General features: G+C 52.9%; 3 protein-coding genes and 1 pseudogene across 11 annotated transcripts in view; 2 read left to right on the forward strand and 2 right to left on the reverse strand.

Annotated features, from left to right (window-relative positions):
• Positions 1-6,539, reverse strand: part of Gmeb2 (glucocorticoid modulatory element binding protein 2) — a 28,864-nt gene extending 22,325 nt beyond the window's left edge. The window contains exon 1 of one of the 2 annotated variants that reach the window (XM_027954146.2): positions 6,412-6,539. The gene's annotated coding sequence lies outside the window, so the exon portion shown is untranslated. Of the gene's footprint in view, positions 1-1,853; positions 1,875-6,411 lie in introns of those variants that run through there. The other variant, XM_027954147.2, reaches the window with a different exon arrangement.
• A 268-nt stretch (positions 6,540-6,807) lies between these two features.
• LOC114106941 (uncharacterized) lies at positions 6,808-9,615 on the forward strand (annotated as a pseudogene).
• A 2,721-nt stretch (positions 9,616-12,336) lies between these two features.
• Stmn3 (stathmin 3) lies at positions 12,337-19,125 on the reverse strand. 2 transcript variants are annotated; one of them, XM_027954149.2, is made up of 5 exons: positions 19,026-19,125; positions 14,624-14,719; positions 14,183-14,358; positions 13,014-13,205; positions 12,337-12,718 (listed from the first exon to the last, which is right to left on the reverse strand). In XM_027954149.2, the coding sequence occupies exons 1-5, from the start codon at positions 19,042-19,044 to the stop codon at positions 12,659-12,661; spliced, it is 543 nt and encodes a 180-aa protein (XP_027809950.2). In that variant the 5' UTR covers positions 19,045-19,125; the 3' UTR covers positions 12,337-12,658. The 2 variants fall into 2 exon arrangements, with proteins under 2 accessions (XP_027809950.2, XP_027809951.2); XM_027954150.2 differs by lacking the exon at positions 14,624-14,719.
• A 4,037-nt stretch (positions 19,126-23,162) lies between these two features.
• The window catches only part of Rtel1 (regulator of telomere elongation helicase 1), a 32,924-nt gene continuing 31,268 nt past the window's right edge, over positions 23,163-24,818 (forward strand). For 3 of the 7 annotated variants that reach the window (XM_027954152.2, XM_027954155.2, XM_071609084.1), the window contains exon 1: positions 23,344-24,298. In XM_027954152.2, coding sequence (XP_027809953.2) covers positions 24,197-24,298 — 102 coding nt within the window. In that variant the 5' untranslated portion in view covers positions 23,344-24,196. The other 4 variants (XM_071609082.1, XM_027954156.2, XM_071609083.1 and 1 more) reach the window with 3 other exon arrangements.

Below are 24,818 nucleotides of genomic sequence, written 5' to 3' on the forward strand. Positions count from 1 at the left end.
GTTTTGTTGTTGATTAAATATTTTTTTAGTTGTTGATGGACCTTTATTTTACTTATTTATATGTGATGCTGAGAATCGAACCCAGTGCCTCACATACGCTAGGCAAGTACTCTACCACTGAGCTATAACTCCAGCCCAGGGAACAGTATTTTTTAAAAAATATTAATTTTTTTTTAGTTTTAGGTGGACACATCTTTATTTTATATTTATGTGGTGCTGAGGATCGAACCCAGGGCCTCATTTATGCTAGGCAAGCACTCTACTACTGAGCCACAACCCCAGCCCCACAGGGAACAGTATTTTTAATGTATTAAAATAACTGTTTTCAGGTGTGGTGGAGCACACCTCTAATCCCAGCAACTCAGGAGGCTGAGGCAGGAGGACAGCAAGTTGAAGACCAGCCTGGGAAGCTTAGCAAGGCCCTGTCTCAAAATAAAAGATATAGGGGCTAGGGTTGTGGCTTAGCGGTAGAGTGCTCACCTAGCACATGTGAGGCCCTGGGTTCGATCCTTAGCACCACATAAAAATAAATTAATAAAAAATAGGTATTGTGCCCAACTATAACAAAAAAATATTTTAAAAAAATAAAAATAAAAAATATAAGAAGGGCTAGGGATGTAGCTCAGTGTCTAGCATGTGCAAGGTCCTGGGATCAAGCCACAGAACAGAGAGAGAAAAGAGGAGATAGAGAGGAGTAATGAGGAAAGAGAGAGGAGTAATGAAGGAAGGGGGGGGGGGGGACTGCCAATCCAGGATTTTATACCAGTGAGATCTTTCAGGAATGAAGACAAAATAAAGGTATTTCCAGGTAAAGGAAAATTAAAACAACTGGTCACCATCATCTGCTCTCCAAGAGAGAGCAATGGAAGTTCAGAAAAGAAATCAGGACCAATGAAGAGGGGCCTGGAACCTCAGGAATGAGGGAAGAGTAACCCAAGTAATCAATACAATAAACCATTTGCCTCTTGAGTTCTCTAAACACCTGTAACCCTGGATGCAACAATTGTAACACTGCCTGATGGGATTTTCAACACAGGAGGCACACAATAGCCAGGACCCAAAGGGAGGGAGAATATATGTGGACCCCTGCTTCTCCCCTCCACAGAAGAGACAACTTGTTCATGTTCCAGACATCAGATCAGGTCTCAGAGATAAAAAGGAATGAGCTACCAATGTGCTAAAGGACACGGTGGAAATGTACATGCATTTACTGAATCGAGAGAGGGCAGAGGAGGCCCCACCAGGATTCCATGCTGCCTCACTCTGGAAAAGACAGAACCACGGAGACAGTAGAAAGACCTGTGTTCAAGGCTGGGCGCAGTGGCACGTGCCCATAATCCCAGCAGCTTGGGAAGTGGAGGCAGGAGGGTCACATGAGTTCAAAGTCAGCCTCAACAATTTAGCAAAGTGCTGTAAGCAACTCAGTGAGACCCTGTCTCTAATAAAATACAAAATAGGGCTGGAGGTGTGGCTCAGTGGTTGAGGGCCCCTGAGTTCTATCCCTGGTAACTCCCCTTCCCCCAAAAAAGAAAGATCCACTTTCACCAGCCTGGGGGAGAGAGGGGAACACAGGGCTTGGGGGCAGGGGGCTCTCTGCCTACAGCAGTGATGTCACTACACATCCATCAAACCCACAGGGTGTCCACATGGGAGGGAGCTTTTGGGGGACAGCATGGTCAGAAGGCTCATGGGCTACAGCAGTAGCCCACTCTAGGGATGTCAATCAGAGCAGAGGAGAAGGACTTTGGGAACCCTACCATACCTTCAGCTCAATTGTGCTAGGAGCCTACAACAACCCTAAGAGATTAGCTACTAATTTTTTAAAATTAAGTATATAGCCAGAAGGTACATACCTATGATTTCAGCTCCTCAGGAAACTGAGGCAGCAGGATCCCAAGTTGAAGGTCAGTCTGAACAACTTAGTGAGACTCTGTCTTAATTTTTTTTTTTAAATGGGCTAGAGATGCAGTTCAGTGATAGTGTGCCCCTGGTTTGATCCCCAGTATTGGGGGGTGGGGTGTGGAGTTAAGTAGGTATATTACAATAGAAATAATAAAGAATATAAACGGGAATAAAAGTCAGGCTACAGACTGGAAGGAATTATTTGCAAATCATATGTCTGATAAAGAACCTGCATCTGAGATATATAAATAACACTAATAATACAGCACCAACTTTATTTTATTTTTACTTCCTTATTTATTCATTTGTACCAGGGATTGAACGCAGGGGTGCTTTACCACTGAGACACATCCCCAGTCCTTTTTATTTTGAGACAGGGTCTTGCTAAGTTGCCCAGGATGACCTGGAACTTGTGATCCTCCTGCCTCAGCCTTCCTGGATTTTTCCAAATGTTTCCTGGATTACAGACGTGCACCACCACACCTGACTCAGCACCCATTTTTTGTTGTTATTGGTTTTTTACACAGCATCCATTTTTAAAAGTGGCAAAAGATTTGACTAGAAACTTCACCAAAGAAAAAATAAGGATGGGTCCAGGGTATGGTGGTACACACCTGTAATTTCAGTGGCTTGGGAGGCTGAGTCAGGAGGATCAAGAGTTCAAAGCCAGCCTCAGCAATGGCTAGGTGCTAAGAAATTCTGTGAGACCCTGTCTCTAAATAAAATACAACATAGGGCTGGGGATGTGGTTCAGTGGTTGAATGCGCCCCCAAGTTCAATCCCCGGTACCCCCCCCCAAAAAAAAAAACTTACATCTACTTGAAAACCTGTACACAATTTCTTATGACAGCATTACTCCTGTCAAAAGCTGAAAACAACCTAAAGGTCCTTCAGGAGGTGAGAGTATCACAAGAGAGAACACCAAGCAGCAGGAAATAAACTATGGATTTGTCAACAACCTGGATAAATCTCTAAGGACCAAGTGGGTAGAAAAGACACCCCCATAGGAGGTGCCACAGGAGAGAACCCCAGGACTCCTATTAGGCAAGGCCACACAAATGCAGGGACAGGTGCAGCCCACAGCAAACATGACCAAACGGGAGGTCCAGGGAGGCTTCCAGGGTGCTGTCTCTCTGTACTTTAATCACAGAATAGCTTCACGAATCTACTCATGAAACAATTCATGCAACTGTACACAAAAACCAGGATGCTGATTTACCACTTTAAAATCTTCTTAAGGGCTGAGGCTACGGCTATGGCTCAGTGGTAGTGTGCTAACCTAGCATGCATGAGGCACTGGATTCAATCCTCAGCACCACATAAAACATAAAGATATTGTGTCCACCTAAAACTAAAAAATATTTTTAAAAATAATAAAATCTTCTTAAAACTGAAACTAGCAAAAGACACTTGCACCCTTGCATATATGGTCAACTGATTTCCAGCAAGGCTGCCAACACCATTTAATAGGGAATGGGGACAGTCTTTCAAACTGAGGTGTGGATGACTGTTCATCCACATGTGAAATAAAAGCTGAATTCACACCACCTTACATTACACTCAAAAATTAGCTCGAAATGATCAAACCTAAGAGTAAAACCATAAAACAATTAGAGGGAAACTCAGGGCAACATCTTCATGACACTGGATTTGGGGATGAAAAGCTCAGACAGCCAAAGAGAAAACAGGGTGGGGTACAACTCAGTGCTGGAGTGCTTGCCTAACATGTGGCACGCAGCAGGCCTCAGATCCTGGGTTCATCTCTGCTCCCACCAACAAAGTTACACAGAGTAACTAGGAGATATGCAACTGAAAGCAGGGACTTTGTTCAGATACTTATATACCAGTGTTTGTAACATAGCCCTCACAACAGCCAAAAGTAGAAACGCCCAAACACACACAGGAACGAAGAAAAAGAAGACGGCACAGTTACTCAGCCTCAAAACCGAATGAAATTCTGATATCTACTAGTATATGAGTACTCTGAAAACGTTATACCAAATAAAGGAGCCAGATACAAAAGAATGAACGAGCAGAGCTTTTACCTAGCCAGTACAAGGCCCTGGGTGCAATCCCCAGCTACTGGGGTGGGGGTGGGGGACAGACACGGGATGCTTGGGTGTAAGTACAAAAACAAGATAAAAGTGCCAGTGTTCGGTTGGCCAATACATCCCATTCCAAGATTTGACTTTCTTCTGGCAAATCAAAACTATTTTCCTTTGAAGCAGAGGTACAGTTGCACACCTATAATCCCAGCTACTTGGGAATCTGAGGCAAGAGGATGACAAGTGTGAGCCCATCTTAGGCAACACAGCAAACCCCGTCACAAAAAAACAAGCCAGGCATAATGGTGCACACCTGTGATTCCAACTAGGAGGCTGAGGCAGGAGTCTCACAAGTTGGAGGCCAGTGTGGGCAACTTAACAAAACCCTGTCCAAGGGATGGATGTAGATTGGTTAGGTTTAATCCCCGGTACCCAAAACAAACAAAAAAAACTCAAAAAAAAAAAAAAAACTCAAAAAAAAAGGAAATGACACCATGGAGAGCAGAGGGTATGACCACCGGTCCACAGGCGTAATTCCTTTGATCCTCAGTGTTTTGAAACATTTTAATTAGTTCAAAACATGTGAAGTTTCCAGCTTCTTTAAAAGCTATCAGCAGTGAGCTCTGGAGGCATCCAGTGTCAGGTAGACAGGCACCAGCCAGCTGCTCACACCCAAAGGCAGTCCTGTGCTACCTGCCGCCACCTCCTTTCACAGCCCAGACATAGCAGTTATTCCAAGGCTGGGTCTGCATTTGGTTTTGCAAGTGCTCAAGGCAGGCACACAAATCCCTCAGGGATGTCTTCCCAAAGCCTTTAGAAACAAATTCTGAGCAGGGAGTTTGCTGATCTTGTTATAGGTAGTTTTTATTTAACCAGCTCATTTTAACTGAGTAGGACAAAACAGTGTTTGAAGAGTCAGCAACCATCGACTAGGTGAACTAACAGCTACTAACCATGAGCCACACTGATTCAGTTCTCACCACTGGGTCTCTATGAATGGGGCTTCCACTGCCCGGTCCTGGAAGGTTCCTGGCCACACCGTCCCCACTGCTGGGTCCCCATGGGTGGGTTCCTGGCCACACCGTCCCCACCGCTGGGTCCCCATGGTGGGTTCCTGGTCACACCGTCCCCACTGCTGGGTCCCCATGGGTGGGTTCCTGGTCACACAGTCCCCACTGCTGGGTCCCCATGGCAGGTTCCTGGTCACACGGTCCCCACTGCTGGGTCCCCACGGTGGGTTCCTGGCCACACAGTCCCCACTGCTGGGTCCCCATGGCAGGTTCCTGGTCACACGGTCCCCACTGCTGGGTCCCCATGGGTGGGTTCCTGGTCACACGGTCCCCACGGGTGGGTTCCTGGCCACACAGTCCGCACTGCTGGGTCCCCACGGTGGGTTCCTGGCCACACAGTCCCCACTGCTGGGTCCCCATGGCAGGTTCCTGGTCACACAGTCCCCACTGCTGGGTCCCCACGGTGGGTTCCTGGCCACACAGTCCCCACTGCTGGGTCCCCATGGCGGGTTCCTGGTCACACAGTCCCCACTGCTGGGTCCCCATGGTGGGTTCCTGGTCACACAGTCCCCACTGCTGGGTCCCCATGGGTGGGTTCCTGGTCACACAGTCCCCACTGCTGGGTCCCCATGGCAGGTTCCTGGTCACACAGTCCCCACTGCTGGGTCCCCATGGGTGGGTTCCTGGTCACACGGTCCCCACGGGTGGGTTCCTGGCCACACAGTCCCCACTGCTGGGTCCCCACGGTGGGTTCCTGGCCACACAGTCCGCACTGCTGGGTCCCCACGGTGGGTTCCTGGCCACACAGTCCCCACTGCTGGGTCCCCATGGTAGGTTCCTGACCACAGAGTCCCACCGCTGGGTCCCTTTGGCGGGGCTCCTGGCAGTGCAGTTCCCACTGGGTCCACATCAACGCGGTCCTAGCGACCCATCTACTGCCACGGACTCGACTCCGCCGGTGGGTCTGGCCGATTGGGCCGGCGAGCGCGGTCCCTCCGCTGGGCCACTCACGTGGCTCCCACCATGGACTCATTCCTGTCAGCCCGTCCCCCCCACGGGCCTGAGTAAGGCTCCCGGAGGGTCTCGGCGTTCTCGTGGGTGAGGTTCTTCTTCGTAGCTGCGGCGCCCAGACGGGCCCCCCAGACCCCGCGCCCACGGAGCCCGCTCCCGCCCGGCCCCGCACCCCGCCGCCCTCGCCCGCCCGCGACGGCAAGATGGAGGCCGGAAGCGCCGCCGCTTCACGCGCCCGACCGCCCGGCGCCCGCGCCCGCCCGCCTGACGCCGCCGCGCCGACGCCGCCGCCGCCGCCCTCGCGCGCCCGCCGCCCCTCCCCCGCTCCCCTCCCCCCGCCGTAACGTCCTGACGCTCCGCAGGGACCCCTGACTGGACGGCGGCGCGTGAGTGGCGCGAGAGGCCTCGCCGCGGGGGGGCGCGGAAGCGCCGGCGCCGCTTACCTGGGGCCACGCCGGCCTGCTCGGACGCCCGGCCGCGGCGACGACGGCAGCGAGAACTGCGGCGGCGGCGGCGGCCGGGGGCTTCTTTCCTTGTTGGGGATTCGGCGGCGGCGGCGGCGGCGGCAGTTCGGGCGCGCGCTTCCTAGTGACGCAGGCGACGGGGCCGCGCACGCACTACCCGGGCGGGCTCAGAGACTTATTTGGCGCTCGCCGCGGAGGCGGGAGGTGCTGTGAGAAAAGGCCCGGAGGGCCCTGACGCGCGTGCGCTTGCGGCCTGCTGTAGGCCCTCGCGTCGCTGGCTTGCCCTCCGCGGGCACCCTATGGCGCCGTGTGCTTGGCGGACGCGTCAGGGGAAGACGGTCCGCGGGGGGACGGCGCCGGGAAGGCTGCCGGTGTATGACGGGGACGCGGCAGCTCCCTCGCATCTGCGACCCAGCCCCAGCAGTGCGCAATGGAGGCCGCGACGCGCGCGGGGGTCCCGCCTTCGAGGCAGCGTGGGGCGGGGGGGACTGGGTCCCGCCGCCTGGCGGCCCGGGCGGAGGGGAGCCTCGCCCGCACACCGCCCGCGTCGGACCTGCACATTTTCGGGTTTTGGGTTTCTGCGTCTGCCGGCGCGAGAGGCTCGCTCACGGGCCCGGAAGGTCGGGGGAGCGGGAGGTCTCCGCGAGCCGGTGAGCACGCCCCGGCGCCGCTCCTTCCCTTCTCCGCGACGGCAAGAGCGGCGCGGTGCCGCGCTGGGGAGGGAGGCGTCCCTCGGCGCCTGCTGGGCTCCTTCCCCGGCGCGGGCGCAGTCGGCCCTGGGGAGCAGTTGACGCTCGCCCCGGGGGATGAGGCCGGTGGCGCCTCCGTGCCCCGGGCTCTCTGGGGTCTGGGAGTGGGTGAAAGGCGGCAGGGTCCCCGAGGTGAAGTGAGAACAGGAAGCAGACGCCTGCGTGGGATGGTCGCGCCCCCTTCAGGAGAAGCGCTGCCGGGGTGGGACGTGTCCAGCAGACTTAATTGCAGGACATCATAACAAGGAGAGTAGTGCTTCAGTCTGAGGAGTAACATCTACCTACTCGAGCCAGTGAAGGAAAGTCGTCAAAAATTAACGACCCTCAGCACCACATAAAAATAAGTAAATAAGATAAAGCTGACTGTGAATATATATAAAAATATACGTATACTTCGAATTTGTAAGTATATATTGTAACTATATGTATTGTATATGTATTGAAAACATATATATGTTAAATTGTTGAACTTTTGTCCGTGCAGTTATTTTGGTTATTATCTGGTAATATTCCGTGTTTGTCGTTGTAGAAGTAAATGCCAATGAGATTAAAGGGGAGTGGTGGAAGTGGCCCTGAGGACAAGATCAGGCCTGCAGGGACAGACACAGATGGTGTTACAGCTGTTGACTTCATGCAATTTTGGCACCTGCTGCTGGACAGGCTAGGGAGCTGGCCAGAGCGGGCATTGGCTCCCAGTCCCCCTGTTTATCACTCTGGCCCACCTCAGCTTCCAGGGAGGCATGAGAGGGAAATAAGACCAGACCACTATAGGATAAGGGTGAATTAGGTTCTGCTCTCTGTTCCATCCTGCCATGGAGCTGGACTTTTGTTTCCTACAAGGCCAGAAATGATCCCTGTGGCAGAGGGGACTGAAAGTGCTCTTGGGATGGATTTATTTCATCAGCAGTGCCACTAAGTGCTCCTGCTTCAGAGTTCTAACCCTCAAGATGATGGCCATAGGAAGTGGGGTCTTTGGGACCACTGAGAGGCCATGTGCCCCTTCCCACACACAAGGACACAACACTGAGCCAACAGTCAGACTTTTCCAGATACCAGTTTTGGCTGGTGCCTTGGGCTTCAGCTTCCAGAACTGTGAGAAATTTGTTTATAAGCCACCCATATGGGCATTTCTGCTGCAGCAGACTAAGCCAGTGTTAAGTGAGTGCCCCCCACCCCCAGATAGGGACTTGCTCCAAAAAAAGATGGGCCTTGGTGGAACAGGCATTAGAACTAGCCAGAAGGGTCTCACTGGCCAGAGCTCTGACTATGTGAGCACTAGTAAGTGCTGACTGCTGGATTATGGCCACAATACGGGGCATTGCCAGTCTGTCATGTGGGTGTGAGTGGTCCCCAAGTAAGTGGGAAAATAGCACAATTCTTCCTGAATTCCAATTAAGAAAAATATCACGTGTGAGTTACTGGGTTCCATCTCCAATACTGGGGGGAAAAACAAGTCAATAAATGTAGAAGGAAGCAGTCACCTTTATTTGTGACAGGTATGAATCCACTGATAGTTGCTAAAGTTAAGTAGCAAAAGTTTGAGGTGAAATAGTGTTTGCATGGTTTCTGAATGTCTCCCCTAAAGTACTTATTTTCCTAGCTTTCTATTATTGCTCCAACAGATTGCTTCAAGTTTAGTGGTTTAGCTGGGCTCAGAAGTGCACATCTGTGATCCCAGCTGCTTGGGAGGCTGAGGAAGGAGGATCACAAGCTTAAGGCCAACAATTTTTTTTTTTTTTCTTTCCTGGGCATTGAACCCAGGGCCTTGTGCACACAAGGAAAGCACTCTACCAATTGAGCTATATCCCCAGCCCTTAGGCCAGCTTTTTGGAGAGCTACACAGTTGTGGGTACAACAGAGCACCATGCTGCCCGCTTCTGCTCCTGACTCACTGCTGTTCGCTCGCCAAGAAACTGCCACAGCCATGGCATTTAAAGACACCCATGGAACCAGAGATGGCAGTTCACCAAATTAGAATCACCCTCACCAGCGGCAATGTGAAATCACTTGAGAAAGTGTGTGCTGACTTGATCAGAGGCTCAAAGAAGAATCTCAAAGTGAGGGGACCTGTTTGCATGCCTACCAACACTTTGAGAAGCACCACAAGAAAAACACCTTGTGGTGAAGGCTCCAAGACAGGATTGTCTGCAGATGAGAATCCACAAGGACTTATTGACTTGCACAGCCCTTCTGCGATTGTTGAGCAGATTACTTCCACCAGCCAGGAGTGGAGGTGGAAGTCACCATTGCAGATGCCTAAGTAAACTGTTTTAATAAATTATTAGTTGTTTAAAAAAAAAAAAAGTGTAAGGCCAGACTGGGCAACTTGATGAGATCCTGTCTCAAAAATTATAGTTTTTAAAAAGTGCTGGGGGCATGTGGCTCCATTGTAGAATACCCCTGAATTCAATTGCCAGCCAAAAATAAAAATCAAGGGCTCAAAATATGAATTTATTTTCTTATTCCTCTGTAGGTGAGAAATGAAGTCCAACCTCAGGCTTGCTGGGCTGAAATCCAGGTACTGGCACAGCTAACGACTCCTGGGGGATCCAGAGGGGAATCCTTTCCTGCCTTTTGCACACCTGTCTCTCCCACTTTGAAGGACCCTCGTGATGACATTAGGCCTGTGGGGATAATGCAGGAAGCACCTCTTACAATTGTAGACTGGCAGCTTCCATTCGCTTGTGAGACAAATCACAGATTCCATGGGTGAGGACGTGGGCATCTTGGGAACCATCATTCTGCCTTCCACAAGATTTAATAGCTACCAAGGGAAAACTAGTAATTTTAAAGTGGAGAAACCAGATCAGATCACCACCAATGAGACTTGCTGATCCCAGGAAACTGTGAGGTGATACACTGAAAGACACACCTCATTTCTCTGGTTCTCTTTGCCAGAAATGCACAACCCAGGCCAGTCATGAGAAACTAAGGAATAGTCAGCAAAGTAGCTAATGGGTACTCCTCAGAGCACAAGGTAGTAAAAGGAGGAAATGAACTGCCACAGGTTGAGGAGGCTGAGGAACACCCAATGTGTGAGCTTCTGGCAACATTAATGGAAAAACATTCACATTGGCTTTGGTTGGGTTTGCAGCACACCAGTGGCAACTTTCTGAGGCTCACAAGGGGACCCTCAGCACAGGAGATGGCCATGGTCTCACAGAGGCCCTTATTCTACTTGCCACGAGACGTATTAGCTTTTAGAACAATGATGCACACCTTTCCCAGCACCTAGGAGGCTAAGGCAAGAAGACTGCTTCAGCCCAAAAGCTTGAGACCTGCCTGGGTAACTTGGAAAGACCTCAGTTCAAAAAGAAAAAAAAAAAAAAAAACAGATTTTGGTTTTGTGAGGGATTCTGGTAGTGGGAATTGAACTCTTGGCCTTGGCTAAGGCTTCAGTCTATCACTGGCTGCATCTCCAGCCTCCAGAAAGCAATGAGCACCTGAGCCAGGCACTTAGGGCTCAGGTTGATAAGATGGTAGAAACCCACAGGAAGTGTCAGCAGAGTGCCACAGCTGGAGGACTGGGGGCTATGGAGGGGAGTGAAGGCTTAGGTGGAACGGCCTCATGGAGAGACAGTGACTTAAGTGCCCACTCCCTGCCCTGCAGTGCCCTCTGCATGGTCAGGGTCAGGTTGCACTGATGGCTCAAGTCATCCCATCTCTTATCCCACCCTCGCCATGATGCCCACTTGAGCTGGGAGAGATGAGGCTTCTTTGTTTTAAGCCACCCCCTGTGGTGCTTGTTCCAGATGCAGGACACACTCTGAGTGGGCAGTCAGCCACTTCTAAACACACAGGTGTTTGTTCAATTAGTTTTAAGCTCACTCATGGATAAGACAGGTGCATGCTGCATTAGATTTTGGCTACAAGATAGCTATTACCTTCCAGGGAAATCCAACCTTAGCTCCCTTTCCACTTCCCCTTCTCAGTCCCACAAAAGCCACACGTGGATACCACTGGGTTCCAACCCTGGCTTGTTGCTCTCTCTGGAGGACTTTCTGAGACAAGGGTGCCCCCATCTCTAGCTGGGCCCGGATGACCACCTGCAGTCCTCCAAAGGTCTTCTGTCTGATAAAAGCCAAGGCCCCTGTAGGCTGCAACCTGGCTTCTGGAACCCTAGCTATGAGTTGTGAAAGAATTGTGTCATTGTCCTCATACTTCACACCAAGAAGGATCCTGCCCTCACACTTGGCTGCTGGGTGGAGTTGTCATGGATAAGAAGGGGATGCAGCTGTGGCACATAGGCAGGTGACTATCCCCAAACAGCACGAGAGCATTGGGGGCTGTTGAAGAAGAGGGGACCCAACCTAGGAGGGTGTTGGCAGAAGAGGCCTAGAACCAGGCTTCCAACCCTCTGGTGAGGAATCTTGAGGATGGATGTGGCATGGGGGCTGGCTTGGGAACCCTGACCCTGCCCTTCCAACATCAATCTGAAGACAGCTGGTCCTGAACCCCCCACCCTCACGTCCTGGCACCCACCCTCAGCCCTCACAAAGGGCTCCCTGAGGACCTGTGGCTACTACTGTGTTCACACCTGGCCACACCTCCCTGGAGGGGAACCTAAAAGTCCAATGGCCAGGAGCATCATTGGACCAGAGCAGAGAGCAGGGAAAGACACTAAACTCCAAAGGGCTTTAAGGACTAGGTTCTTTCAGGGCATCTGTAAAGCCCAGAGGGATAGGGGCCGTGGCTTGGGATCTTTGAGTGCCTGCCCTGAGTGGGTGGAGACAGTATCCACACTGCCCACAACTCTCTAGATCACAACAGTCTGTTCGTGAGTACTTAGAGAAGAATGCTCATGCACCCAGCAGACTCAGGTCATGCCTACCCAACCCAGGACCCTATGCCATGACCACAGGCTCTGTGATTCACCTAGGGTGCCCACACCCTATGCCACCACATTAAGGAATGCTGCAGAACCTTCCCACCAGTTCCAGACAGTTATGCTGCACACAGGTTCCAGGGCTAGCTAAAGTGTCAAGAGAGAGGGGGCTCCACAGACCCAGCCCAATTTTTTCCTCCTCTGCCATTTACTCCTTGTGGAACCTTCACCCATGGGAAGACAGGAAGATGTTCTTGCCTTGTCTCCTGGAAGAGGGGAGTTGGCACAAGGACATGCTTTCATGTGACCAGACAAAACAAGGACCCATGACACTGCCATTAGATTTATTAAGGTTGCCACCATATCCACTAAGGGAGCCACCGAGAGGGGACCTAACCACACCTGGTCCTGTATCTGAATTGAGGGACCATGTCTCACACCCTGGTGGCTCCTCCGGGGAGAGCCCATGGTCAGACGCACCATCAGGACTGGACAACTGGGAGTGCGGAGTGCGGAAAGAGAAGCATGAGGCTGGGGGTGCGGGGGCGGGGAGGGATGCAGCAGGAACAAAAGTTGCATCTAGGCAGAGTTGAACAAAACAAAAACAAACAAACAAAAAACTCGTTCTTGTCACCGCTGTGTCCAGTGCCCCTTAGCCCGACATCTCCTCCCGCTGCTCCTTGTTCCGGCGCACCTCCGCCGCATGCAGCTCCTGCGAAGACAAGAGGTACCCTTAAAGCGTGGCCTGAGAGGGAGTGGACCCCAGGGTGTTCTCTGACTCGGGGAACAGAAATACTTTCAGGTATTTCTCAAGCAGGACAGTGTGTCACGGGAGACAAAAGCAACGGCGGGGCAGTGCGCTTTGGAAGCACCTAACAGACGGCCAGGGCGTGGTGCTTCGCAATCCGGAGGGGCCCCTCAGCCCCGCCCTCCTGCGTGAGGACCCCGGCCCCGCCCCACCTTCCCGCCCTCCGTCATCTTGCCCCGCCCCCCCACGGTGTGCGCACCTTCTCGCGCAGCCTCTCCCGCAGCGCCGCCAGGTGCGCCTCGCGGATCTCCTTGCTGAGCTCCATCTTGTAGTTGAGCTTCTCCTCCGCCAGGCGGCTGAAGTTGTTGTTCTCCTCCAGCGCCTTGTGCAGCACCTCGCGCTCGTGCTCGCGCCGCTCCGCCAGCTGCTTCAGCACCTGAGCCTCCTGTGTCTGCGCGGGGCCGGGCGCGTGAGCGGTGACCTCGGCCCCTCCGCGCCCCGGCCCACCTCCCTGGCGCTAGGCAGCCAGCCAAACCCTGAATGGCTCCTCTGCCCCGGGCCTGCGGGTGCTGGACCGCGGGCGCCGTCCTGAGGACAGTCTGACCATCTCCAGGCCTGGGTCGGGCAGGGAGAAGGGGGTCTGCAAAGCTTCTGCTGCAAAGGGCAGACTTTGTACCTCCTCTGCTCTCAGCTGACTGCCCCTACCCCGCGCCTTGTCCTACTGTCGTGTTGTTCATGGACACATCCTAAGAGCTTGGGCCAACACTGTACCGCCCAGTTTGCCCGGGACTTTCCGGGCTTTGGCACTGAAAGTTACTGTTGGGGGACTGAAGTGGTTCACCCTTGTGCCCAGAACTGCCCCTCTATTCACTGGGCTGAGAGCATCTGTACAAGACAAGCCCTGTCCTGGGGTTGATCCCTCCCAAGCAACACTGCCTAGCCTTCCTGCTGGGAGAAAGACCATCTCCTGGTGACCCTGGGTGGGGTCTCCTTGGCAGACTCCAGGCTCCCAAGGATAATTACATGCTTCTTGCCTTTTGATTGACTGCAGAGGGCTTCATCCCTGCACTAGCCACTTTTGGTTAACCAGTAGATTTGGGTCCTGCTTAGCCTGGTCACTGTGCCTAAGATAGCCACTTTCCACTGGACAGCCAGTGGACTTGAGCTTTTGGGCTGCATTCCCAAAGCAAGTGCTTCTCTCTGTTTCAGTCATAAAAGTGCTGGTGTAGGGGAAGGGATGGGGAAGGAACCTGGAGCCCATTTAGCTCCCCTGACTGCTCCAACTGAGGGTTCTCAGATGTCAGGCCCTTCCTTCACACTCCCCTGCCCTGGATAAGACCCTTTTTGGATCATGAGTCCTCCAGGGCCCCAGATCTATGCCCTGGCCAGGCCGGGCCCAGGGCAGCCTGTGCCGGGAGAGTTGCTTGCCTTCCTCCGCTCCTCAGCTGCCTCCAGTCGCTTCTGCAGCTCCTCCAGGGAGGCGTCCTTCCTCTTGGGGGGAGAGGAGAGCACAGGGCTCTCTGGGGACAGGTCAGAAGGGGACTTGAGGATGACCTCGAAGCTCTGGCCAGAGGCCCGCTTATCCAGCTGCTTCACCTCCATGTCTGCAGGGCAAGACCAGACAGGGCATCAAGAGGGCCGGCCAGAGGACGGGGGCAAAGTGAGGGGCCTGTGTGGGGCAACATGCCAATCAGGGGCTGAGGCAAGGGGGAAGATGCTCATGCAAGACTCTCAGGCCTGGGTCCTTCTCCCAAAGCCACCCTCTGCAGAATCCAGCCATGCCAGGGTGCTTGAGAGTCCAGGGGAGGCAGGAAAGGCAAGGTGGGCAGGCCTGGCCCAGCAGGCCAACACCAACGTGGGCCCACTCACCCCCATACTGGTAGATGGTGTTGGGGTGAGGCTGTGAGTAGAAGCAGGAGCAGATGAGTGACAGCACGGACAGCTCCTTCATCTTCTCCTTGTAGGCTGTGGGCATGAGGCCATGGTGAGCGGTACCATCACTGCCCCACCCCTGAGTCTGCTGATCGGGGTCCCATTTTTCCCACCCTGTGAGACAGAGCTGTTCATCACACTATGTACCCACCTCTCTGACTTCCATCCCTCCCCTCCCCGTCCTGCCTCCAAGCTTGGACTCTGGTGGTATCTCCCAACACTGTTCTTTCTGTGCTTCTGTCTCTCAGTCTCTCCCCTCCTGGAGTCCTTTTCTCTCCGGGTGTTTCTGCCCAGCTCACTCTTCTGCATCACTCTTGGTCTCAGCCTTATTCTTTCTATATGTCCCTTTCTGCCTGCTCTGGTCTGAATGTCTGTGTCCTCCCAAAATTCACGTGCTGAAATCCTAAGGCAGTGTGCTGGTGTTAAGAGTGGGGCTTTTGGAGGCTGTGTGTGGCTCAGTGGTAGAGCACTCGCCTAGCATGCATGGGGAAGTGGGTTTGATCCTCAGCACCACATAAATATAAAATGAATATATTGTGTCCACCTAAAACTAAAAAAATAAATATTAAAAAAGAGTGGGGCTTTTGGGAGGTGAATAGGTCATGAGGGTGAAACTCTCCAGTGGGATTAGTACCCTTAGAGAACAGGACCCAGGGAGGGCCACCAGCCATTTTGGCAGGTAAGGTCAAAGTGAGGATGCATCTATGAGCCAGGAAGCAACCTCACCAGACACCAAATCTTCAGGAATCTTGAACTCCCAGCTTCCTGGACTGTTCTTGTTTAGAAGCCACCTAGTCAAAGGTGTTTTGTTATGACCACCTGAACAGATGGGGACACAGCCTGGGTCTCTGATCACCCTTCTTTAAGATTCTGTCATTGTCATTGTCTTTGTGCCTTTCTCTCACAGTGCATCCCTCCCATTTTCTTTCTGAGTATTTCTCTGTGATTATTTGTTGGTGTGTGGCTTTCTGCCCTTGATACTTCCCATCCCCCACTAGCTCCTGTTCCTCTCCCTCTCTCTCAGGCAGACAAAACCAACTACCGCCTCACTTTTATTTTTTTTTTTTCTTGTACTGGGAATTGAACCATGGACATTTTGCCACTAAACTACATCCTCAGCCCCTTTTATTTTTTTCTGTTGAAACAGGGTTTTGCTAAGTTGCCTCGAACTTGTGATCCTCCTCTCTCAACCTCCCAAATAGCTGGGATCACAGGAGTTGTGCCACAAAAACTAGCCAAACCCCCACTCCCACGACTGGGACCAGCACCACAGCTCTCTCTCCTTCTTTCTCTTCTTTGTTTCTATCTTTTTTAGACATACTCTCACTATGTTGCCCAGGCTGGTCTTGAACTCCTGAAATCAAGGGACCCTCCTGCCTCAGCTTCCCTAGTAGCTGGGACTACAGGTGTGTGCCACCCTGCCTGAACTGTAAACTTTCTGAACTATAGACTTGGGTGAAGCCCTCAGATTCTCCTGTGTCTTTTCTATTCATCCTGAGGACAGTGTGGTCACCCTGAGATAAAGCCACACCCTCAGCAGACACATACTGTCCACCCAGGTAGGGTTGGACAAGGACAGGAGGAGCTGTCCACTCAGCACCACAGCTCACTTTTTTTTTTTAAAAGGAATTCTTTCTTTCTTTTTTTTTTAAAGAGAGAGAGAGAATTTTTAATATTTTTTTTTTTTTTTTTTTTTTTTAGTTTTTGGTGGACACAACATCTTTGTTTGTATGTGGTGCTGAGGATCGAACCTGGGCTGCACGCATGCCAGACAAGTGCGCTACTGCTTGAGCCACATCCCCAGCCCCGCACAGCTCACCTTCTTGCCCTTCCAGATCAAGTGCCACCAACTAGTGTCCCTGCCATCTGACCAGAAAAGAAAATGAGCTAGTCAGGGCAACTGTGGCCCTGGCTCCTGTTGGGGGAAGGGAAACACATCCACTCTTAGAATGGAATAATTCAACTCTTTCAGGTCCTTTCACATGGTTTGAACTCCAGTGTGGGCCCAGTATCTCAGTAATGCTCAACAATCCTGTAAGCACCCTATAGTCACCCATTTCCACACAACTCCAGGACCCAGCTTGCTGGAGTGACGTGAGAATGTCAGAGTACAGTCCTGGGTGTCTGTGCTCTTGCCCCCCACTCCAGTCTGGGAGGCTCTGCGGCCCATGCCTCACCCTTCCTGGCTGGAGAGACCCTCTCAGAAGAGGTGATCCAGCTTCCATACATGGTTATATATCAGCACCCCTCAAAGGAACAGACAAGAACTTGTATAACACTTAGATGGGCAAGAAACTTTTTTTTAAAAATTCTTCTTCTTCTTTTTTTTTTTTTAGTTGTAGATGGACACAATTATTTATTTATTTTTATGTGATGCTAAGGATGGAACTCAGTGCTTCACACATGCTAGGCAAGTGCTCTACCATTGAGCCCCAAGAAATTTTTTTTCCTAGTCCTAGGGATTGAACCTGGGGCCTCTTACATGCTAGGCAAATGTTCTGCCACTGAGATATATCCCCACACCTTTAAAAAATTTTTATTTTGAGGAAGGGTCTCATTAAATTGCCCAGTCTCGTCTTGAACTCGTGATCCTCCTACTTCAATATTAGTGGACAAGAAACTTTCTGATCAAATTTCACACATGATAATTTTTTAAAAATACTTTTAGTTGTAGATGGACACAATACCTTTTTGTTTGTTTGTTTGGTTTTTAATGTGGTGCTGGGGATTGAACCCAGTGCCTCATCATGCTAGGCAAGTGCTCTACAACCCCACAAACCCAGTCCCATGGTAATGTTTTTAAAATGAGCTGATACAAAATTGGGAGGACTGTTAATGTGGAAATAGGACACAGGCAGGTGGTTGGACCTGTGTATTCAGAGCTGGAAGGTTTAAAGATCAAGTCTCCCTTGGATTGGGAAACAGAAGCCTTGAGAGGTCAGGTAGCATGGCTCAGGTGGTCAGTCTCAGAGTTGCGTAAGGAGCTGAATATAAGGCAGAATCCACAAAAGCCATGAGCAGCATGGTGGCTGGAAGATGCCGAGCCTTCCAAAGTAAGGCTCAGACGTGTGGCCAGGACTCAGGGCAGATTCCAACAGTTTGTTGGCCATGGGAAGGACAGAGTTGGCCTCGGGTGTCCTGGGAGAGTACCATTCTGAGCTTAGCTGTCCCAGTATCTCTGCAGGGCAAGAATGGATGAAGCCCAGATGGACAAGATTCCCAGACAGGGTTGGGGATACATTTGATCAGTGACACACAAGCCCCCTCCTCTATTGGGCCTGAGGGGCGGAGTCAGGGCGGGGCACTAGGTGGGCGGAGTTTGTGCCTGGGGCCTGGCGAGCGCGTGGGAGAAAACCCAGCTAGACAGTTGACCACAGTGATCCGAGCCCAGGGTGGAGGGAAGAGCAGGAGAGGGAGTGGGGGCCTGCTGTCTGTCATCGCTGGCATCAAGAAAGAAAGCTGGTCTAGGGCAGTTGAACAGGGCAGAGGGTCCGGTGTGTGTGTGTGTGGGGGGTGTCCTCGAGGGTCACCCCTCATCCAATGTCCTTATGGTGTCTGCCCCTCCGCCAGAGCTCCGCACTTGTGGCTGGCCGCGGGTGGGGACTGCTTTCGAGGGCTGTGGGTCTGCAGAGCACCGCGGAGGTAGGGAGGGAGAGGCAGACCCGCCCCCCAAACCCCCGCCAATCCTGGGAAGATTGGGAAATGGCAGAAGCCCTTCCCCCACCATCCGAAGCCCGTGGCGCAAAGGGTGGTGGCTTTTCCGGCCAGAGAAGCTTGCCCTGGCGTCGCCGTCGCCGAAGGGTGGTCTCCGAGCCCGCAAAGTCCCGGAGTGGGGGGTGGCGACGCGTGGGGCGGGTGCGGCTCTCTTGCTCCAGGCTCGAGCTGGTCCGGGCCTCCTGCAGCGCCCCCGCCAGCGCCCCTTAGACGCAGTGACAGCCCCGGGGCCGCTGGGGAGGGCCCCACTCGCTCTCCCATCCCCCGTGAAAGCGCGGTTGAACCGATATCTAAGGTCGCTGGCGCCTCAGGTGACCCCCCTCCACACAGCACGGGCGCCTTCACCCAGGGACCAGAAACGGTGCCCGAACTCCTGGTGGAACCACCCTGCGGCAGACGCCCGATCTGCCCCCCGGCACCCGAAGGAACGTCGCGTCCCTGGCCAGACACCGCCACCCCGCCAGCCCGAGGCGCGGCCCCTGCGGCTTCTGCAGCCTCCGGGCGGTCGCTGCAGTCCGGGCCCTGGGGCGCTCAGGCAGGTCCGGCCAGCCTCGCAACAGCAACCTGCCCCTGCCTCAGGCCAGACCCGCCGCAGCCCCCGGAAACCCGAGGCCCTGCCGCCTACCGGACACGGTGCTGGCCATGGTGCTGCTGGCGACGGGCTGCGGAGGCCAGAGAGACGCAGGCGGCGGCTGGAGCTGCAGTCGGCGAATGCTGCAGTGCTAGGGAGGGGAGGGAGCGAGGCGAGGGCGGGCGCGGCGGGAGGGTGTGGGAGGGGGAGGGAGGAGGGAGCGAGCGAGGGGGGAGAGCGAGGGAGGGGGAGAGAGAGGGAGGGAAGGAAGGAAGGAAGGAAGGAAGGAAGGAAGGAAGGAAGGAGGGAGGGAGGGAGGGAGGGAGGCGATGGGGAGTGCAAGCCAGTGCCTAGGCAGGGGCTGCCGCCGTCATAGCGGGAGCACCCAGGGATAAAAGCAGAGGAGTATAACTAGAAGCCTGTGCTCCACCCTCCCACAGCCGCTGACTGCCATTCCTCCAGACTTGGCTTTGTGCTGGCTTCAGGGTGTGTAGAAATAAGCCCCCATACCCACCATGTGGGAAGGTCCCACAGTCAGAGTGGTGTCTCAGAGCTCTTGAAAGAAGCTGCTGGAGACTGGGATGGCCACTGAGCCCTGGTCTGTGCTCAGAGAAAGGAATGTCATGGACCAGAGGGGTGGGCATTCCCAAGGGCAACTCCTCTGTGTCCAGAGGTTGGGCAGGTTCCAGGCACAGAACAGGGTAGTTGGGTTGATGAGGTTAGAACCCCATCTTTGAAGTGACATAGAGGCAGGCTCTGACATTCTTTCTTTGCCTGAGGACAAGTTTCTGAGTTCTCTGGACCTCTGGTTCTTGAGTGAAAGATGAGACCAGGATGCCAGACCCCACATGGTGGAAGAGAGGGAGTGTGCCAGGGCTGGAGCATGCACTCAGTGGAGTGCATATGTCTTGCTTCCCCCAAAGTGAGGCTGGCAGACAGACACAGTGCTACTCCTGTTTCAGGGATGGACACTGTGAGGCCAAGAGAAGGCTAGCTCCACCAACAATCAAGACTTAGGACCAGGAATAAAACTCAGGGATCCTTAGAAGTTCTACCCAGAAATGAGGCCAGCTCCAAAAGGCCGAAGTCAAGGACAGGCCAAAGGACTGAGATCAGCCTGAGCAACAACATCTTAATGCTACAACCACAGGATGGACGGTGAATTCTGACAACATGAATGAGTTTGGAAGCAGGTTGGCCTTTGGACCTTCCAGACAGAATTCAGCCCAATTGATCACCTCTTGTTAGCATTGGGATCCTGAGAATTGTGAGCTAACCCTTGAGAGGTATTTTGAGCTGCTGAATTGATGGCAGACCTGTCAACTAACACACACAGACACATACACATTGGAATTCAGTTCTGACAGGAGCTGGGAGAACAGCAGCACACAAGCCATTCCTAACAACAGTGTTGGTCCTAGTGGAAGAAACCATGTCCTCTGTATGAGTCACTGCAGTTCTTGATTCTTATTCTACTCATCCGCATCCAGCATGGCCTAAGAATTTTGGGTTTCCCTTGCGTGAAATGTGCTGGCTGAGAGATATGACAAAAAAAAAAAAAAAAAAACACATGACACAGACATAATTTTGGGATGGAGGATAGGATGGCTCTGCGACCTTCAGGGTCCTGCTTCCACACTGGAAAGAGAGCCAGGAGAACCCGTGTTTCCTTTATTTATACAAAAGGGAGCTTCAAAAGAATTTCTATGGAATGTTCTTTTGCCAAATAAGGTAGGAGGTGGGCTGTCCAAGCCTAATGAGTAACGCCCAAGTCCAGAGCTATGAGAGCTGTTCTGTTGTCAGAGCAGGGCAGAGATCTAATGCCTTGGGCAGTCTACACAAGGGAATGTTGGGATCATTCCCTAGGGGAGACCTAAGCCTGCATGGCTCAGGGCTGAGTCAAGGACAACTCAAGTAGCATCATGGGTGGCCTACCACAAGCAGTGGTAGCTGGGAACTGTCAGTGTCCTTCAGATGGACTCAGCTCCAGATACTGGAACTCAGGTGCTAGGATCAAGAGAAGTAACCACCTCTGGTCCTCTAGTCTTCTCCTGTGGATGGAGAATACTTGTCTAGGCAGGCTCAAGGAACTGTACTACCTCAGACTCACTTTGTTCATGTCCTCGGTTGAGTTTCTGTGTCCATTTGGGCTAGAGGGGCCAGCTGTTTGGGAAGCCCCTGGTACAGTGCCAGGTACACAGTAGGTGCACATAACATCCACAGTAAGTATACTGAATGTTTGCCCCAATATAATGGTACCAGGCCTTGGAGCAGATTATATTTTTCTGTGTGTGGTACTGGGGATTAAACCCAGGACACTTTGCTATTCAATGACATTCCTAGCTGGTCTTGTGATTCTCCTGCCTTAGCCTCCTAAGTAGCTGGGATTACAGGGGTGTGCCATCCCACCCAACTCTTGGAGAAGATTTGGACTTCTCAACCACAGTCAGTTGCAGGGAGTTCATAAGCAGCCATTTGAAAGACGCTTTTTGTGAACTGTTGAGTTTATAGATAAGATCCTGCACTGTTCTGAAAACAACCCTGGCCCTTCCCTGGAGGAACCCTGCCCCTCGCTCAGTCAAAAAGCATCTGTGAAGTGCCTACTCACTGTATGCTGGAGTGGGGACTATGCCAGCAATGAGAGCACAAGGCAGGAGTCCTGGCAGTACCAGGCCTGCCTAGATGAGTACCCCTGCAGCAACCAGTCATGAGCAGTCCTGGGGCTAGACACAGACTTCCCTCCTCCTAGCTCTGTGCAAGTTCCTTCCATTACTCCTCTTTAATTCCAGACAGGCATTATTTCACTCTTGGATGAAATGGGGACCCTTGTACTCTCCTCCTCTCCCAGTTCCAGCCTCATGGGCTCCTTTGAGCACTTCACACCTTGGAGGGTCTTTCACTTCTGGGGCTTTCCCAGTACTTGCAACATGACTTTTCCCATGCTGTTTCCAACCAATCCACAGGGTGGCCTTTCTGACTTCTAGTCATTGCAGCCTCCTCTCTTGTGTCTCTTCCTTGTATTCATCACAATGTGACTGGTTCATATTTGTCTTGTAGTCATCCACAGCTGTGTCCCTTGAAGCTTGAATGAGCAGATGCTCAATTTAGGTTTGTTGCCCTGGTCAAGATCCCTGTGCCTGCTGAGTGAGTCTTGCTATGGTCAGTCTTGGTTTCCCCATCCCCTCATCTCCCAGGTTGGGTTCAGTGGAATTTTTTCCTCTCAGTTCTGGGGATTGAACCCAGGGGTGTTATATCACTGAGCAACACCCTTAGCCCTTTTTATTTTGAGACAGGATATCGCTAAGTTGCCCAGGCTGGCCTCCAACTTGTGGTCCTCTTGCAGAGTCACTGGGATCACAGGTGTACACCACCACATCCCATAGCAGAATCGCTTTTACATGTTTTAATTCAGAAGAGGTCCAGTTCTGGCCTATGAAAATCCCAAGTCTCTGGGTCTTTGCCTCTTCTTCCTTAGATTTCTCAGGAGGAACACCCTTGCCTTCAGGAGATGATTGGTATGGAAGTGAAGGACGGAACTCCTGGTTCCTTGCAGGCTTTGGGCAATCTACACATAGATGGTACTGAAACCTGTTCTTGGTGCCCATTCAATTATTAGCGGCCTATCTCATCTTCTCCAAATCCCTGCTGAGATCTAGGAGCATCTGAGACAGGTGCCTTGGGTGGGTACCAGCGTGTGTCAGGTGCTTCCTCAAAAGAGACCTCACACAAGAGCGTGGGCACACACAGATGCTCTCAGCGGGCAGCACTGCTGCTCCTGCTGGGACATGCTAGGGTCGCCTGAGGCAATACCTCCGACGGAAGGCCTGTGGGGGGCGGGGGTCTCTCCTGGGACCACCAATGACTACCAGCTGGAGCCAGATGCTGGGGATTCAGAGGGGCCTGTGTCGACCTCTGGGAACACTGACGGAAGAGAGGCTGGACCCAGGGGAGAGTAAGGACGTGGGGGGAGGGGGAGGGCTCTCTGGAGCGCGTCTAGGACCACGGCAGCCATTTGCGGATTTTACTGACAGCCATCGACGCAGGCCTCTGCGAGGCGAGGGCGGGGACCTCGGGAACGCAAGGTGCCGGCGCATTTGTGCGCGCGGTGGCGGCGGCCGGGCACAGGGAGGAGGTGGCCGGACGTCGGGAGGGACGTCGTCGCGGCAGGAGCCGGTCAAGGAGAGTGCTGCGCCCGGAAGAAGCCGTGGCGGACCGCGCGACGAGGCCGAAGAGCAGACGGACCCTGCTACTTGAGAACGGTTTCCAACCGGAGCATCGAATGGCGGACAGGAAATGAAGGAGGAAGTGCAGCGTGCGCCTCAGCCCGCCAAGTCTGAACCCTGTGACGGTGCGTCTGAGCCTCGCTGGGAGTCGGTCGGCTGGGCACCTGGGGAGCCCGGGAGTTGGAAGGCTCCCGCCGAGACTGGCGATCCGAGACGCGCCGCGGTCTCGCAGCCGGCCGCTCCGCTGCAGCGGCCGCGCGGCACCTGGGGCGGCCGGATCCTGCGCCAGAGCGTACGCAGCCGGAGCCCCGCACCGCGCCGCACCGGGCTGGGGCCTGGGCTTTGTGTTTGTCGGTCCCAGCTTCCAGGCAAGACGGAGGCCTGGAGAGGTTGAGCGACTTGCTGAGGGATGCTCGATTTGCATCCCAGGATGTCCTTTCGCTACTTTGGCTGCAACTGGGTGTCCATCCGGGCGACATGGGGAATGGCCCCTGCCTTTAGGGCAGTAGAGGGCAGGAGGCGCAGACGCTGCATTCTGCACCGTGTGCCGGCCCAGGGAGGAGCGGTGCCGCTGCGGTCTCAGCCTCACTCGCGCCTGTGAAAGTCACCGAATTGTTGCTTCTTGGGCCCTGTTGTTTTTGTGAACCCAGGCGACTCTTCAGAGTAGGACGGAGTGGCTTGGGGCAGAAAAAGGCGACTTATTTGGTATCTTCCTCTTCCCAAGCTTTGTGTCAGGATATAACAGGCTTGCCTTCTGACTTTCTCCACAGGGAAGGATTTACTGAAGTGACTGGTGAAGTGGCCTGTCTACACAGTCTTGTTATCTTCCTCATGTCTGTGCTGTAGGGATTCCTGCAAAGATCAGTACTGTGTCCTAGTGCCAAGTGCTGGCATCACTCACCTGGAGTGCCTGGGACCCTGAGGTGTTCGGAGAGGATTTGTCTCAGACTCAAACATCTTGCATCTTAGCTAACCTCTGTGCCTTCCTGAGAACAGGCTGATATGCCCAAGATAGTCCTGAATGGTGTGACAGTGGATTTCCCCTTCCAGCCATACCAGTGCCAACAGGAGTACATGAGCAAGGTCTTGGAATGTCTACAGAAGGTAAAGCTGCAGAGACTGAGGGCTTTGCTTAGGGATGGGTTGATGGTGCTTTAGCAAGAGCCTCATACTTCCACTCTTCATTCCAGCCAGACCCTGTATTTTGTCATGAATAAGGCTTCCAGTAGGGTAGGAGAGGCAATATCAAGTGAGCAAAAAGATGATTCTAGATGATAATAGGCTTAGGAGGTCCTTGGCTTCAGAGGAGGTGGCATCTGAGCAGAACTTAAGGGGTGGATGGGGAGGGGCAGTCACTTTCTGCTGGATTTCTTGGAGTGCCCTCTTATACCTGCTCACTCCTAACCCCTGAGTTTCTTGCTCAGGCTTTTATCTGAGAGCTGATATGTAGGACATCATATTCTGTTCAGCTAGGACAGGGAAATGCCTGGGTCCAGAATCATAGGACAGTTTCCTGTTTTGAGACTTGGCACCTAATTAGCCATTTTAGTATTTATATTATGCTTAAAAATGCTGTTGCATTTTGGATAATGCTTCGTAAATTCCTACTAACAAGGGCTGAATT

This window comes from Marmota flaviventris, chromosome 2 (genome assembly GCF_047511675.1).
Source record: "Marmota flaviventris isolate mMarFla1 chromosome 2, mMarFla1.hap1, whole genome shotgun sequence".
Lineage (NCBI taxonomy): Eukaryota > Metazoa > Chordata > Mammalia > Rodentia > Sciuridae > Marmota > Marmota flaviventris.

Bases quoted from the DNA above. Each gene is read 5' to 3' on its own strand.
- Stmn3 (XM_027954149.2), bottom strand. The intron at 14,359-14,623 runs GTGAGTGGGCCC...CTTGCCCTGCAG, and splicing joins CACCATCTACCAGTATGGGG to ACATGGAGGTGAAGCAGCTG. The intron at 13,206-14,182 runs GCAAGCAACTCT...GGCCCCGCGCAG, and splicing joins CAGCTGAGGAGCGGAGGAAG to ACACAGGAGGCTCAGGTGCT.